General features: G+C 36.9%; 2 protein-coding genes and 1 pseudogene across 4 annotated transcripts; 2 read left to right on the plus strand and 1 right to left on the minus strand.

Annotated features, from left to right (window-relative positions):
* The first annotated feature begins 3446 nt into the window (after positions 1 to 3446).
* Positions 3447 to 6245, plus strand: LOC110746773 (rust resistance kinase Lr10-like). 3 transcript variants are annotated; one of them, XM_088248349.1, is made up of 5 exons: positions 3643 to 3782; positions 4297 to 4408; positions 4532 to 4552; positions 4678 to 4704; positions 4951 to 6245. In XM_088248349.1, the coding sequence occupies exons 3-5, from the start codon at positions 4537 to 4539 to the stop codon at positions 6108 to 6110; spliced, it is 1203 nt and encodes a 400-aa protein (XP_088104475.1). In that variant the 5' UTR covers positions 3643 to 3782; positions 4297 to 4408; positions 4532 to 4536; the 3' UTR covers positions 6111 to 6245. The 3 variants fall into 3 exon arrangements, with proteins under 3 accessions (XP_088104476.1, XP_021802706.2, XP_088104475.1); XM_021947014.2 differs by having other exon boundaries at positions 3448 to 4408; XM_088248350.1 differs by lacking the exons at positions 4532 to 4552; positions 4678 to 4704 and having other exon boundaries at positions 3447 to 4378; positions 4906 to 6245.
* A 421-nt stretch (positions 6246 to 6666) lies between these two features.
* On the minus strand, positions 6667 to 12211 carry NF-YC11 (nuclear factor Y, subunit C11). The gene is made up of 6 exons (XM_021947016.2): positions 11805 to 12211; positions 10319 to 10391; positions 10124 to 10217; positions 8186 to 8308; positions 8033 to 8090; positions 6667 to 7686 (listed from the first exon to the last, which is right to left on the minus strand). Exons 1-6 carry the CDS (start codon positions 11835 to 11837, stop codon positions 7135 to 7137), a joined length of 933 nt encoding a protein of 310 aa, XP_021802708.2. The 5' UTR covers positions 11838 to 12211; the 3' UTR covers positions 6667 to 7134.
* Positions 12212 to 13456: 1245 nt separating this feature from the next.
* Positions 13457 to 14836, plus strand: LOC148296400 (uncharacterized; annotated as a pseudogene).
* Positions 14837 to 16122: the final 1286 nt, after the last annotated feature.

The raw sequence follows: 16122 nt of genomic DNA on the forward strand, positions 1-16122 counted from the left end.
AGTTTTTTACTTTCATAATTACATTTTAAACATTTATCTTGTACTATACATTTATATTATTTTATAAATAAAAAAATTTCTCTTCATTACATTTTTTTATTGCAATTTCATTTTATTACCCAAAAAAAAAACCAAATATATTTTTTTTACAAAATTTTAAAAAAAAACATAAAATTAAATTTAGATGAAACTCTTTTCGTCGCGCCAATTCACGGTTTTACAAAATACAAAAACATAAAACTAAATTTAAAAAATATATATTTTATTTTTGCGCGACGAAATGTTTCGTCTCACGAAAAAGAAAAGGCAACGAAGACAATTTCATCACGCAACAAAAGTCGTCGCGCAAATGTTTGCAACACAAACAGTTCTCTCGTCCCTACATTTCTGCGCGACGAATATAAGTAGACAGAAGTTGTCGCGCAAATGTTTGCGACATGAACTGTTCTCTTTTCCCTTACATTTCTGCGCAACGAATATGAACCGTCACGCTATGTACTCGCAACGAACGTGTTGTCGTCGCGCAAATGTTTGCAAGACGAACAATTGTGTCGTCCCTAAGCTTTTTGTGCATCGAAGGTTAACCGTCGCTCATTTTTTAGCGACCAATGAAAAAACCAATGTCTTTCTTCACGATCTTTGCATGACGGATTCAGCGCGACGAAGTTTCTGTCGCGCTGAAATTTGTGCAACTCAAATATACTTTGCGCGACCAAATTCTCTTCGTCGCGCAAATTGTAAAATGTAGTAGTGGAATGGGAGGAGAAGAAAAACCAAGAGGAGAGGCGAGGTGGGCTGAGTTTGGGGGATGAAAATACAGAAGAGGGAGGTGGGGGGAAGGGTCTGTGGGGGTGGGGGATTGGTCTGGGAGTAAAGGATGGTGGTTATGGGGGAATGGGAGGAGGAAGGGAGGAGATGGAAGGGGGTTGGCATTAGGTTTACTCTTTTTCTTCAATTTTTTCTAAAAAAATAATTTTTTAAAATGATTTAATTGAAAATTGGATGAAATGTTGAGAATTTAGACGGTAGGGGGGAAATTGGCACCAAAAAAAAAAGTTTATATCCTTAATTTTCTATAATAAAAAAAAAAGTTAGAGGGCAAATCACTTATATACCCTAGATAAAAACTAATAATAGGCATGCATGCTTTAATGAAAGGTTTACATTCAACAAAACCAAAATAGAATATCTCAAAATTTACAAGTGTTTGCATGCTTACAATATATATCTATCTGCATTCAGACTTTATAAATTGCGCACAAATAATATAGTTTATGTTGCAAAATGTCAGCCACAGACCCTTCCATTGTCCCATTCAATCATTCATTTTGAAGTCATGCATCCAGGAAGAAAGTACTTTGGCCAGTAAAAAAAGACGAGATTTTGTGAATAATAATTCAGGTGTTGAAATGAGCTTTATTAGCTAGACAATTACGGCATTGTGTTAAACCAAACTTTTATGAGTGTGTTTGAGACAAGCTTAATTCTCATAGAGAGCAGCACACTCACATAGGTAAAATCTGTCAAGGATGTTCTTGTACATCCCACTCATATGAGCTACAACATTTTATTTTTTTGAGAGACATATGAGCTACAACATTAAACAAACTCAACTTCCGAAAAATTACAGGATATATGCACTTACCATATGGATGAGCAAATAAATAGTGCATTTCTTACAACTATCATATGATTCGTTTTTCTCATTGAACCATGTTCTTAGCATCTCAAATGGCCAAGTGGGTATGTTATTAAAAATTGTGTTTTTCCTTTTCCATAAAATTCTTTTCAAATCCTTTAAATATAAATAATATATAAAACAAAACTTTAATAATAAAGTAAAAATAAAGAAACAAAATAGATAAGTAAAATAAGTCAAGAGTAAGAAAGCAAGTTTGGTATGGTGAAAGCATGTCAAAGACGCTATCAAGGGCGGACGTATGGCTAGGCTGGAGAGCCTAGGGGAAATTTTTTAAATATTAAATATGGAAAGGGAAATTTTTTAAATATTAAAGATAGTTAAGTTTATTCCTACTCCAATAAATATTAGCCCACTACACCAAATAAATATAATAAACTAATAATAGCCCAATTTAAGTAAAGTAAATAATAGCTTTATTTAAAATAAGCCCACTCCTGAAGCATATAGGAAATAATAAACATCAATCCAAACCTATATAAATTTGATTAGAAGTAGAACTTACGCTAAGGCTCTACCAACTTGACCTATTCTAATCGTATTGATATTGGGCTATACCCACAAAGAGCAAACATAAAAAAAATTCTTCTAGCCACCCAAAACGCCATATTTGAACCTTGAGAGCCTAGAGGAAATAGTTCTCCTCCTCTAAAAAATTGTACCAACCTATCTTTAGTGGGTTCTTCAATCTCGGTAAGTTTTTCTCTTTATTTTTTTATTTTTTTATATATATTCAATTTCCAATTTTAATTGTTGTGTTATATTTGCTTGTAATGTGACTTTGTTTGATTTATAAAATTTTAGTTACATTTTTGTTTCAGGAGAAAAAAGGCTTATAATATATCTCCTCTCAAAAAAAAATTATTTAGCCTACCCCTATAAAAATTCCTGGGTCCGCCATTGGACGCTATCCTAAAGCCTTTGTAGTTTCCCTACGTGCAGGTAATGATGGTCTACAAGACTCCAAGATACGACCCAATATGCAGGCTCAAGGTCCGCTATGAGCACGTTAACAGCCGGATAAAAATCTTCAAGTCACAAAACCGTTGCCCAAAAATAATAATATGGAAAGTAAAGAATATATGAAAGTATGAGAATATAGAAATCAGATTGTGGTGTGTTCAAATGTGAAGGAGGAGTGACCTTTTATAGGCATCCAACACTTATAATCTCCCACCAAAAAAATTAAGGCAATGAATAGAAAATAAAAATTGTAAATTAAACAATTGTAACTCTCATAATAAATAAAAGAAAACAGCCAAAATATTTAAAAAAAAATTTAAAAATCAAAACATTAAAATTTTAAAAACCTTTCAAATAACAACAGGTATCCCATACATGCCTCATGATTGTATGGGCTTTCACACCATCTCCCTCTACTTCAAACCCTTTCTCTTGCCCAGACCTTGGTTAATGGATCTACAAGATTATCATTGAATTTAATAATATTCGCATTTATAATCCTATTGCTAAAAAAGATCTCACACAACTGTGTTTTCTTCTTATGGGTTTTAATTTACCATTATAATAACTGTTATTCACAATTAATCAAAGTAGGTGGTGTTGGTTTCTCCCAAAGTAGGATTTCATACAATAAATCTCTCAACCGATTTCCATTTCACTAGCTGAAGTCAAATCAATGAGTTCAGCCTCCATGCTTGACTTAGCAATAACTGTTTGTTTCTTTGACTTCCAACAACAGCACAATCACCTAATGTAAGAATCTCTTCTGATGTTTTTCTCTTTGACTGCTTCAACAAGAAACAGCGTTAGAATGCTTGAAATTGAAGAGCAGGAGGGTCAGCAGCGCCCTTTAATTGATATATAGGCTATCGAAATGAAATTGACCCACCATCTCTCTCTCTCTCTCTCTCTCTCTCTCTCTCTCCATGGCTACAGGAAGAGTAGCTTCTCCAACACAATTCTTCATAGTCCTTCTCCTAGTTCCTGGCTTATGCTGTGTAGGTTGCAATGCCAGGGATGATCATCATAAACATTGTGAACCTTCGGTGTGTGGCGAAATACGTAACATAAGCTACCCTTTCCGACTAAAACATGATCCAGAGAAGTGCGGTGACTCAAGGTATGAGTTGTCTTGTGAGAACAATCTAACAGTATTGTACTTGTATGCTGGAAAATATTATGTACAGGCAATCAATTATAGTAACTACACAATCCGAGTTGTGGATGCCAATCTTCATAAGGGTAACTGCTCTTCAATTCCCCATTATTCCTTGTCCATGTATAACTTCAGTGATGGGGATCCGTATCTGGTTTCTCAATCGAGAGGTACACGGAGGGACCTTTTTCATGACAATTTTGAACTGTCAAAGCCTATAATATTTTTGACCTGTGAAACCCTGGTGAATTCAACTCTCTATGTGGATACTGCTCCTTGCATTGGTTCTATGAGTAGTTCCAATTCCAATAGGCATTCATATGTTAGTGTTGGACGAATAAAAGCTTCAGATTTTAGGGAGTTTTGTCGCATAGAGCTTATGTTTATGACATCGTCGCTGCGTACAAACGACATGAACATTTCCTACATAGACATCCACAATGAGATGATCTATGGCTTTGAACTTTCATGGGTGCAGAATGGCTACAGCACTAGGGACCAAAGTTGGTTTGATTGCTACATCGACAGTGATACCAACAAAGTTAATTGCTTTTCTGAATGCAACTGGGGAAACTTGAAATCCAATTGTGGTAAGTATATCAAAGATCTCTTCATTTGTTTTCTGGTACCATAACTGTAGGCATGTTCTGTTTTTGAACATGTCAAGATTCTAAAGTTCAAAGTTGATGAAAATTGTGACTTTGGTGATGCAGGCATCATGAAATATCTAATAGGTGAGGACTCTCAATCTTGGATTGGTTTCAATTTCTTCAGTGGTCCTTTCCAAAACAATTCAATCAATTCCCAGTCTAAGCTGTATTTGCTATTATAACTTATTTTTCTGTTCTGTTTCTTGCAGTTTTGTCTTCGTTCCTTATTTACATTGGTGAGTTTCATCTCAATTTATTTTGTTCTTTCTTTTGCGTACCCAGAAGCATGATTATCCACAACAAAAAGCATGATTATATTGTTTCATGTGAGAGAATAAAACTTACTCTTTCCAGGAAAGAAAATTCATACTCTGAAACAATTGGTCTCTAGTAGTATCTATAGAGCCCAATTTCAATTCCATGCATTGTGGTTGTAGCACCAAAAAGTATTTCCATGATTCATTCAGACACTTCCTTTACAGCATCCGCACTTGGAATAAGAACTATACTTGGGGCTCTGTGTCTCATTGTGCTTTTAATCTACAAATTCAAGAGGAGGCACTTATCAATGTATGGACTCATTGAAGAATTCTTACAAAGTCACAACAACCTCATGCCAATAAGGTATTCCTACTCGGATATCAGGAAAATGACCAAAGGTTTTAAGGAAAAGTTGGGTGAAGGAGGTTATGGTTCTGTATACAAAGGGAAGCTCCGAAGCGGCCGCCTTGTTGCAATTAAGATGCTGGGTAAGTCCAACACAAATGGGCAAGATTTTATCAATGAAGTTGCTACCATTGGAAGGATTCATCATGTACATGTGGTGCAACTAATTGGCTATTGTGTTGAGGGATCAAAGCGTGCTCTTGTGTATGAGTTCATGTCAAATGGATCTCTTGATAAACACATCTTTTGTAAAGAAGGACCCTCATCCTTAAATTACAAGAAATCATTTGAAATTTCACTTGGAGTTGCTCGTGGTATTGACTATCTTCATCAAGGATGTGAGATGCAAATTTTTCATTTTGATATCAAGCCTCACAACATTCTTCTTAACGAGAATTTTGTTCCAAAGATTTCTGACTTTGGGCTCGCAAGATTATGTCCATTAGATGAGAGCAGTTTAACTTTGACTGCAGCAAGAGGAACCATTGGATACATAGCCCCAGAATTGTTTTACAAAAATATAGGAGGTGTGTCAAGCAAAGCTGACATCTATAGTTTCGGAATGTTGTTGATGGAAATAGCAGGCAAAAGAAAGAATCTGAATGCAGTTGCAGCTCATTCAAGTCAAATATACTTTCCTTCATGGGTTTATGACCAATTCAGTGAAGGAAAGGACATAGACATAGAAGATGCCACTGAGGAGGAAATGAAAATAACAAAGAAGATGCTTATAGTGGCGTTGTGGTGTATACAAATGAAGCCTAGTGAGCGTCCTAATTCGATGGGCAAAGTAGTTGAGATGCTTGATGGAGAAATCGAATCCCTTCAAATGTCTCCAAAGCCTTTCCTTTATCCACAAGACAAACCAGTGGTGAATGATGAAGATAATTCAGAGACAACATCGTCATCAACACAATCGAACAATGATGCTAAAGAGTCAAAAAGCTTAATTCAAACTGCTGATGAAATAATGTAGCCCGAGTTATGTACAATGGAAGGCATGCTGTCTAACATTTCAACTGTGTAAGGGCAATAATGGTTGTTTCCTTTTTGAGAGGACGAATATCCTTCTTGTAATATTTTTCTTTCATGATTTGTTTAGTTCTTGTCACAGTTTTTGGTTCTTCCTCTAAATTGAAGTATAGTCTCCGATATGGTGTGCTACTCTTCAGTATGCTGTTGGTTTTTGACAAAGTTTTGGCTGGAGAGAAGATATTAGTTTCTGATTATTTCTTAGACTACCAGTTTTTTTTTCTTTTCAAGTATAAAACCAAACAAAAAATGGTTTGAAGGAACTTCTTTGTAGTTGGTTTTTGTCCCATTTGCGAAGGAACCTGTTAGAAACTTCATACGAATTTACCAAGCAATGCTTGAGGCTGCAAAAGTTTTGAGCAAGGAAGAATTCCCACTCAATCAGCCACCATTGCAGCCGTAGTCCCGTCACCATCCACTTACATTGAAATTAAGCAAATCATTAGCAACTCATATGTAAACCCATTGTAGGACTTTTTTGGGAGCTAAAGAGAGCAAGGGAGCAAAGAGATAGAAATCCAATTTACTGGTCAGAAGATTAATTGAAGACCTAACAGAACTACTACCTTCCACAAGATAACAACGAGCAATACAGCTACTTGTCCTAGAATCTATAACAAAGCATGATAAATTAAAAAGGCCAACCACTCATAGGGCAATCCACCGCTATCCAAGGGTGCCATATTCTTCATACACTTCTAAGAGTCAAACTGCAGAGGCTATCCTCTCTGCCATTGTTAGGAAAAGCTACCTTCTGGAAATGGATGTTAGCAAATGCTACAATACTAACATTTCACAGGAAACGAAATTCCAACTTCATTGGGACAAGTGCATAGGCCAGGCCATGTCATCTCCAATTAGGTCACTATTCCAGCTTTTGTATATTTTTATTTAATTTTCCTTCAACAGCTTCCCATTGATCTTGATCCCACTAACCTACTTTGGGATGATAAGCCATCAAGAGGAATTTAGCCCTCTTCGTCGTAGTCTTCCTCATCCTCGTCTATCCTTCCGCTCAAATGTGCAAGTTGAAGAGGGTCAATGGCCATTTTATCAACATCAGAGAGAGACCACCCAGGATATTCTTCATGTTTAATCTCAGAAGTAGGCCCAGCTGACGAGGTCGGAGCTGCTGTTGCTGCAGCTTGGGATGCTGTTGCTGCAGCTTGGGCAGCTGCCGATGAAGCTTGGGCAGCTGTTGCTGCTTGGGCTGCCGTCGCTGCAGCTTTTGTGTCCTCATTCTCAATTACATCGGCATTCAGATCAAAATTTCGAACTGCAGGATCAGACTCATCAGGGATAACAGCATTTTCCTTCATTAACTCCTTTGACTCGGAAGCGTCATCCACCACCATTCCAGGGTTTGGATTAGGTTTGGTGGCTTGCTGAAGAGATGTGCAGGGTTCAGATTCAGTCTCATGGTGCAGGGTCTCTCTTTCACTGGCCCGCCCACGTCCACGGCCTCGTCCTCGACCCCGACCTCTTCCTCTGCCGCTGCTGCTGCCATGGTTAACCTCAAGCTGCGGAAGGTAAAAAAAAGATTTTGACATGAGTGGAACTCTTTGCATTTTGCATTTAGTTATCAGCTAATTCAACCCAAGTGCAAACAAAACCAACTGAGAGTCCATATGCAAACTTGTTTACATATATTCAAAAAATATTTCAGTCCAACATCAACCTGGACATCCTAAAAGAGCCAAAAGAAATGTCACTCCAGTTGAGGGTGTTTCAGCAATGAAGTAGAAAGAAGAACACAAAAAATCACAGAGATCTCAATAACTGAGAGTAGACATAATGAACATGGCAGTTGTTTTTATGTTAAGAACAAAAAGATAATGGTTTATTGTAGGGTGCCATTAGCTTTACCATCTTGCTCCTCTTCAACTCTTCATCACTGTCAATGCATTCATCACCTGGTGGTTTCCTGACAGAATAAATACATCAGTGAATAGATTCAAATAACTGTACAACGTGGATTTATGATAATATGAAATAACAAGAATAGACCATCTAATATACCTTCGTTTTGAAATGGCTCGATCCTCGCCAGCAGCATCAGAATGACCATGACCATAGTCAGGAACCCTGCTGACGATGTCCCTCAGAAAATCAAACACATTATAGCTCTGTACACAATGCTTTCTGCAATCAAGGTTGAGAAATTAGATTTAATAAATCTAATACAAACAAGAAAGATATGTCCTTGTTTGTAGACAGTCGATATTCCAGAAAGATGTGTTCTCACAAAAAGTGAAAAAGAAGAATGATAACAATGAACCAAGAAACTATTAAGTTTTCTCTGTATAAAGACGTAATTTAGCACACAGTTGATGTTCTAGAAGTTCACACACATAGCACAAGGCAACTAATAAGTAGGAGCTTCAACATGGCCAGTCATATCCTTTTATATTTTTTCTTTTCCTTCAGGACGAAAAAGGATCCGTATGAAATACAACTTCAAAACATTACTTGGTCAATCCACTTCTGCTTACTCATCCAGGCATACTACTTTCGTATTAGTATTCACAAATTGGACCAATTAGATTTGACTCATGTAACAGGGACCCCATGATATTTTATATTCGACTTCGGGACAAACAATTTTTTTTGAAAAAAGTAATGCAGTAACCAACAGATTTGAGTGAATATGTTAACTAGAAAGTTTAGTATACTTCCTGTGCTTCAGTCTGTCAAAGAATAATATCCCAAATAAATTACTTGTATGTGGAAGTTACATTTAAGTCTTGATTCATCTGATAGTATAAGCTTCACATAAATTTGGATGAATAACACAACAAACTAGAGAAAACAGCTCAGCTGGTCAGCATAGACTTATGGCATGTTACTGTCCAACATAATAGGTCCTGGATGCTAATGGGTAGCACACTAGCTTAGTGGTTAGAGGTTCAAGCCAGAGTCATTGGAAGGATAGTTCAAAAGGACTCAATTCATTCTCTCATAATTTTCATTTGGTTGTGGGGAACAATAAGTGCGTTAAACTTTGGGAGAGCAAATAGATTGTATAATCTATTGATGATTGATGAACTTTCTTCTTTATTATATTTCATTTTAAATACCATAAAAGATGCGTAAACTAACTCTTCCAGAATTACAGAACTTTCTTGTGTAAATCCTGTTCTAATTGGTTGACTGATGAACCATCCAAAATGATTAGGAAAGATAAACTGCCTTGCAGTTGCTTATATAATTGTTTAAGGATTAGTACTTGTTCTAATATTCAACACAGGAGACTTAATGTTTGCACATCGCCTTCTTGGCATATTATGAGCAAGGAAACAGCTAAGAATATTGAACATCTATTCCTCTATCATCCAGTTGCACTGATGACATAAGCGAACACAAGGTTAGTTAAGCTGGGTGAATCCAGCTTCTTGTGTTTCTCTACTTATTGAGAATTATTATGGTTAGAAGAAAGTTTTGCAACCTATATTTAGGATCTTTCTAGTGAGATAGAGAATGCACTTTTAAACTTCATTTTGGGTATTCTAAAAAATTTAAAGATAAGACCATTTCTCTTTATTTATGCAAATTGGGAAGCAGCTGTTTCTGAATACTTTTGTGCTTTTGCACATTAGTGGGGAGACATTGATGTACGCAGTCAGCGGGGTAAAAGATCACCAAAGATACCTTCAAAAGTAAGTGACCAACCGGGAAGTCGCTGCCGTTTCTAGCTTTCCGGCTAACGAACCAGACTTTTTTCTTCCCCCCCTCTTGTTTACTAGACGTAATACCTCCTCTCTTCGCCGAAATATAGGTATGGAATAGATATGTTGTATTAGCTCTAAGCCCATTATCTGGTCAATATACTTAATTACTGTACATTTCATGGACTACTCGTTCACCATTGTTGCACTTTCTTAAACACAAAGTTGTTCTGTTATTTATCCCTTAAAATAAATAAATGAATGAATGCACAAAATTCAATCTTTCACTTACAGATGCACTGCATTCATGGTTTTAGCTCCTCTTTGGAGGGTTATCTCATAGGTACGGTCACAAAGGTCTTGCAAAAATAACTCCAATGCTTTAGCTGCATTATATGCAACAAGAGAAGTATAAGCAACAAAAATTAAAATAAAAGCACCTGCCATACTACTATCTTACTAGCCTAAGAAAGTCAGAAGTACTCACAAACTAAAACAGGCACCGCTAATGCTATCTTCCCAACATCCTCATCAGCTTGCATAATCTTTTTAATACGAGCCTGCCAAATTAAAATTTTGTATCAGAATAGGCTATACTAAATGTCTCAGTGGTTAGAAGGGATGAGATACATGTAAAGCTTTAAAACTCAATTAGAGTTAAACAACTAAACATCATTTCTTCTAATCAGAAGCACCAGGCAAATATATCTTTGCTAAGTGCTTGTCTGGCACAAGGGAGTAACATACTTAAGGACAAGACAAGGACTTCTCTAGAAATCAGTGCATTCATACACAGCCTCTCTGGGGGTAAAGGACAAGTGCTATCAAAGAAATCCACTTGGAATCAAAATAGTAAACTCCCAAGCTTGATACAAATATGATAACCATAAGAAACTCAGGGGAAAAAAAAAAGAAAATTTTCTACACGACAAACTGAACAAATATGATAACCATACACAGAAAGATTTTGTTTTTGAACATACAATGTAATTTTGAGATCATAAGGATTATCTATAGGGGAGAGAGGCAGCATTTGACAACAAAAGAAAATCATATCCAAATAAGAGAAACTATAAAATACTGAAACAACACACAACAGCACTCCATAAACTACCAAATTGTACGTCACGCATGTAAATTTCAATCACGAAGTTACCAATGCATAACTCAAATTTTCAAGAAAAAAGTGTTTCTTGAAATTCCTTCTTTCCTATTTTTCTTTTTGAAAGTTTCAAAAATAAGGTCCACAACTCTCAAACACCTAGGGCAACACCTCACAGAGCTATTCTCTGAAATCTACTGTAGCATATGGATCACTAAGTAGCTGAGGAAGCGCAAACTCAACTTTTTTTCCTTTTTCTTTCAACCCATGAGATAAAACTCTCAAATGGTTTTACAATCTTAAAAAATAATCCAAGTACTCATGTGAAAATAATATTTAATATAACCAGATCAGATTTTACCCTAGGGGCTTTACAAGTCATTCACTCATCAACTCATCTTGACCAAAATTCAAAACCACAACACCATAAGAGCAAAGAAGCATGTGTATCCCCATAAAATCCCCATCATTTAAGTACCAATTTATTTACTTTAACACGAGGCCAAATCATCGATAAGAATAAAATCCCTAAACCAAACCAAATCACCCAAAACAAAACAAAACCCCAATTCTACCTAAAATCACAATCACAGCAAATAAAAAGAAAATACAGTCTAAAGAAATCCAACCCAGATCAAATATCTCAGAAATCCCCAAAAGATTGAAACTTTAACCTAATAATTCGAATCAACGAAACATGCTTAATTACTCTAGCTAAGAAAACGCACGATAAGCAAAAAGAAACAGCAATAAATAAATAAAAAGGTTTCTCCTTTTCCCCATTTTCCTAGCAACCAAACAAATTAAAACTCAATCGATAGAAAAACCCTAAAAAAAAGAGCGGAAAGAGTGAGACAAAGAAGGGACTTACAGCAGGAAAACGGGTATCGAGCTTCTTCCTCATGGCGTCAGATTTGAAACATTAATTAAATCGAAAGGCAAAGACAACAAAGAAACCCGAAAGAGAATCGAATTTTCAGAGTCACAGAATGATTGCTTTCATCATTGTCGTATAAAATCCATCAGACCCATCTCAGATCCGAAACGTTTCTTCTTCTTTTTCTTACTTCGAAAAAAAAACGAAAATTAAGAAAGATATATAATAATAAAAATAATTAGCAAACGAATAAAACTGGTTTTTTGGTTCCAACAGAATATCCGTCCGTACGAGTTTGATGAAATAAAAACAAAAGCAAAAGAAGATATGATATATGAAGATCTGATGGCCCGACTGTGAAATTGGGTTTTTAGGTTGAAGACCAGCTAATCAAGTCAGGACATTGCAGCACCGCTTCACAAAATTTAATTCAAAGTCCTCAGTTTATTCACATGTCACGTTTTCATTGGTCCGTTTATTCAAAGTGCGAGACATTATACTTGCCATACCGAACTCCCAATCTTAACCGTTGGATGGTTGGGATTGTGCCACATATGTCACATATCCGTGCGCAAGCCTCTTCTCTGTTGGAAATTAGCTTTTCAGGTTTTCATGGATGGAGGATTGTGGAGGGTTTTACTGTGCATCATGTCTAAGGCATTATTAAAAATTAATCAAAACTCAGAAAATCTCATTAAAGAAAAAACTTAGGGATAATTGAATTAGTTAATTATTTTTTTTTTAAGTAAATTGTGTCTAACCCTTCATTTGGATAAGGTAAAATAACTCGGAATTTACCTAAAAGTCGGGAATTTAATAGGAGAAATTGACAATTCTCTTGTTTGGCAACTTAAGAGAGGAATTTATTAAATGACGTGCGGGAAAAATAATGGAAATTGAGACATCAAATTCTCGAGATTAATTTCCACCAAAATAGGCATCATTTCACAATTTCTATAGTGCGGAAATTCATATTTTCTAGTGTGCCAAAACTTACACACACAAAAAAAAGGGCAAACTTTTTATTTAAAAAAAACAACGCCAAAATTCATTTCACAATTATTGTTTGTACAATGATCTCTTTATGGTTATGCTAGTACAATGGTATTATGATAATTTTCGTGTTAAAGAGCCTTCGCATGATTGAGATGAAGACATGTGATCTTATTTGAATCGTATGTACAATGGAAAAGAAGTTGACTGTATTGATCAATTCCGAAATAGCAAAAGTGTAACAACCCAATCCTTAATTATTATTTAACTAATATTTTAATAAGGAAAAAGACAAAATTATCCTTGGAATATTTTATTGGGTTTTAAGTTGACTTGTTGACCGGGGAAGAATTTGGGAAAACTACTTGTACCGTTGCGTAGAGCACGACGAAACGAGTCCGTAGACACGTAGTGGACTCGAATCGGACTTATAACGAAGGAAATACGATCAAAATAATGAGAAGGGCAATTAGGTCATTTGTGGCCGGCACTTGCCAGGTGTCGGACACGCACAGGGTTCGACTCAGATTTCAAAGTGGAATTTGGGTCGGGTCCTGTCAACTTGGTATCAGAGCATTAGGTTAACTTCCTGTAGACTCCGCACCTTATGTGCAATCCAGTTTTAATGAGTTTCTATTTCTTGTGACAGAATCATGGGCCCTAAACGTGGTGGCACTCGCCGAGGGACTAGACAGTCGCCCCGACTCTGGGGACAGGATCCCCAGGCAGAGTCAGAAGAATTCCCTACTCCTTTGCCGGTACTTGAACCGGTAGAGCAGTTAATTGTTGGAGGCCCAGCAGGGGCTGAACTAGTGACATCCACTTTTCCAGGAGACGTTAGTTTCTCGTAGACTTTGGAGTTGTTGACTCAGGCCCTATCCAGAATTGGGCAATCCGGGGATCTTTCTCTGAGCTACGTAGATCAAGCTAAGAGGATTGGGGCCATCGATTTTGACGGTGATGGTGGCCCAGCTGTAGCCGAGCAGTGGATAGAACGGATAGAGTGGATTATGGAGGTGATGGCCGTTCCACAGGATCACAGGGTGACCCTGGCCACTTCCTTTGTGGCTAGAGATGCTAAATACTGGTGGGAATCAGTCAGGAGGAGATATCAGAACCCATCGGCCATTACATGGTCAGATTTCAGAGCAGAGTTTGATGTGCAGTTCTATCCACTCGCGTATCAGAACATGAAGATGGAAGAGTTTCTGCAGTTAAAACAGAGTGGGATGACGGTATTGGAGTATGAACAGAAGTTCAACGAGTTGTCTAAATATTGTATTCCACTAGTAGCAAATGAAAGAAAGAAGTGTCAGTTGTTCACCCGAGGGTTGAAGGCGTCAATCAGGGACATTGTGATTAATCAGCGGCTAACTAATTTCGCAGACCTGGTTATGACGGCCTCACTGATTGAGAGTAGCTAGTTGATGGTCAAAGTACGGGGTGATTCCCGTAGGCGACAGTTCGAGGTGGGTGGTCCTAGTCAGGGGTCATCGAAAAGGGGCAGTTTTAGTTCGGGATCATCTAGCAGCCGCAGTTATGGAGATTTTCGACCTGGAGTTAGTTCTAGTGGAGGCTCTAACCAGAGTGGCAGTTTTGGGAACCGCTCTGGAGGTGGTACAGCTAGAGGTGCAAGGAGACAGTTACAGTCAAGTTCGAGCAGGAGAGGTCGTTCCCAGTGTGTAGAGTGTGGCAGGTACCATTGTGGACCTTGTCAACAGGGCGCTTTGGGATGTTATAATTGTGGACAGTCTGGACATTTCCGGAGGGAGTGCCCGATGCTCTTTCAAGGTGGAGAGATGACAGTTGCACCGACTTAGGGAATACCACAGTTTTTAGGGGCCTCGTCTAGCGGTGGGGCCCAGACCAGTGTAGCCAGCAGAGGCGGTAGACAACAAAGGGGACGAGGTGGACGTTCCAGGGCTATGGGTAGAGGGTACAGTATGTCACAGCAGGAGGTACATGCATCACTTGACGCAAGTATAGGTATGTTACAAGTTTGCAAAGGGTTCGGCTCAGATTTCAAAGTATAGGTCATTTGTGGCCAGCACTTGCCAGGTGTCGGACACGCACAGGGTTCGGCTCAGATTTCAAAGTGGAATTTGGGTCGGGTCCTGTCAAAAAGTGCATTCAAAAAGTTATGCAGAATTTTAGAAGAAAATGGTGGGTTGGTTTGAACAAGAAATATTTCAATTGAAGAATATGTAGCAATATTTTTGAAAATAATTGCTCACAACTTGAAATACAGAGTCATTGGTTTTAACCAAGGTCTAAAATATCGGTGGTATCGGAAATATCGGAAATCCAAAAACACGGAAATATCGGGATATTATCGGTATCGGTAAAAATTGAATAAAAACCACAGAAATTGTAAGAAAAACTTGGAAATTTTTATTAAACTTTGCAGGATGTTTATTTAGTCAATTATCTATTACTTTATCACAAAAAATTGGAAGGAAATGCATTGCATAATGAATTTAACTTATTTAAGTTGATTATATAGCGAGCTGGCAAACACTGTAAATGTAGAAAATATGTAGTAATTAATTAAAGAAGATTAAACACACCATAATCATTTATATATAATGAATTACTACAATATTTTACACTTTATACATTGCATTGTAAGATACATAAGTGACTTAGTACCACATAGAAAAAATTCCTATTAAAGTTAAAACTTAGTATCACATATAATGAACAATATTAAAACTCAATAGTGAATAATAATACAACTCAATATTAAAAGAAAAGAAAACGTCTGTTAAATACTTTGAGCAACAATATTATAAACCAATTTTAAGAAAAGGATATTCAAATCTTACACCTACATCAATTTTGTGATAACACATTTGAAAAATAAATTAGAATACAACAATATTGTTTTTACTTTACTTTATTTAAAAAATAAAAAATAAAAGCAAATGGGTGAAAACTCGAATCATCCTGAAATTGTCTTTTGATTTTACTCCTTACCTGCTTAATGGGAGGATATATATTTCACATGAAAGAATTGCCAAAAAAGGAGGACACGTTACATGTATATATAATTGCTTCTAGTTTTGTCAGAGTCCGAGCCATGTGGCACAAGCACGAGCAAAAAGGGCGTTTATTCAATTACTCCTTAACTATGATAATTTAATTCAATTCACACCGCATTTTTCTCAAGTTACACGTGGAGTTGTGTGATTGGCCAAAAAAAGAGGAAGTGTGAGACTGCTTGCAGCAGATCCCGCACAAATTATTTTTTTTCCTGTTACCCTTTTTCCTGTGCCTCCCTGTTTCCCCCTTATTCTTCTGACACCTGTCCTCTCTCTTA

This window comes from Prunus avium, chromosome 2, assembly GCF_965620075.1.
Source record: "Prunus avium chromosome 2, drPruAviu1.hap1.1, whole genome shotgun sequence".
NCBI classification, from domain to species: domain Eukaryota; kingdom Viridiplantae; phylum Streptophyta; class Magnoliopsida; order Rosales; family Rosaceae; genus Prunus; species Prunus avium.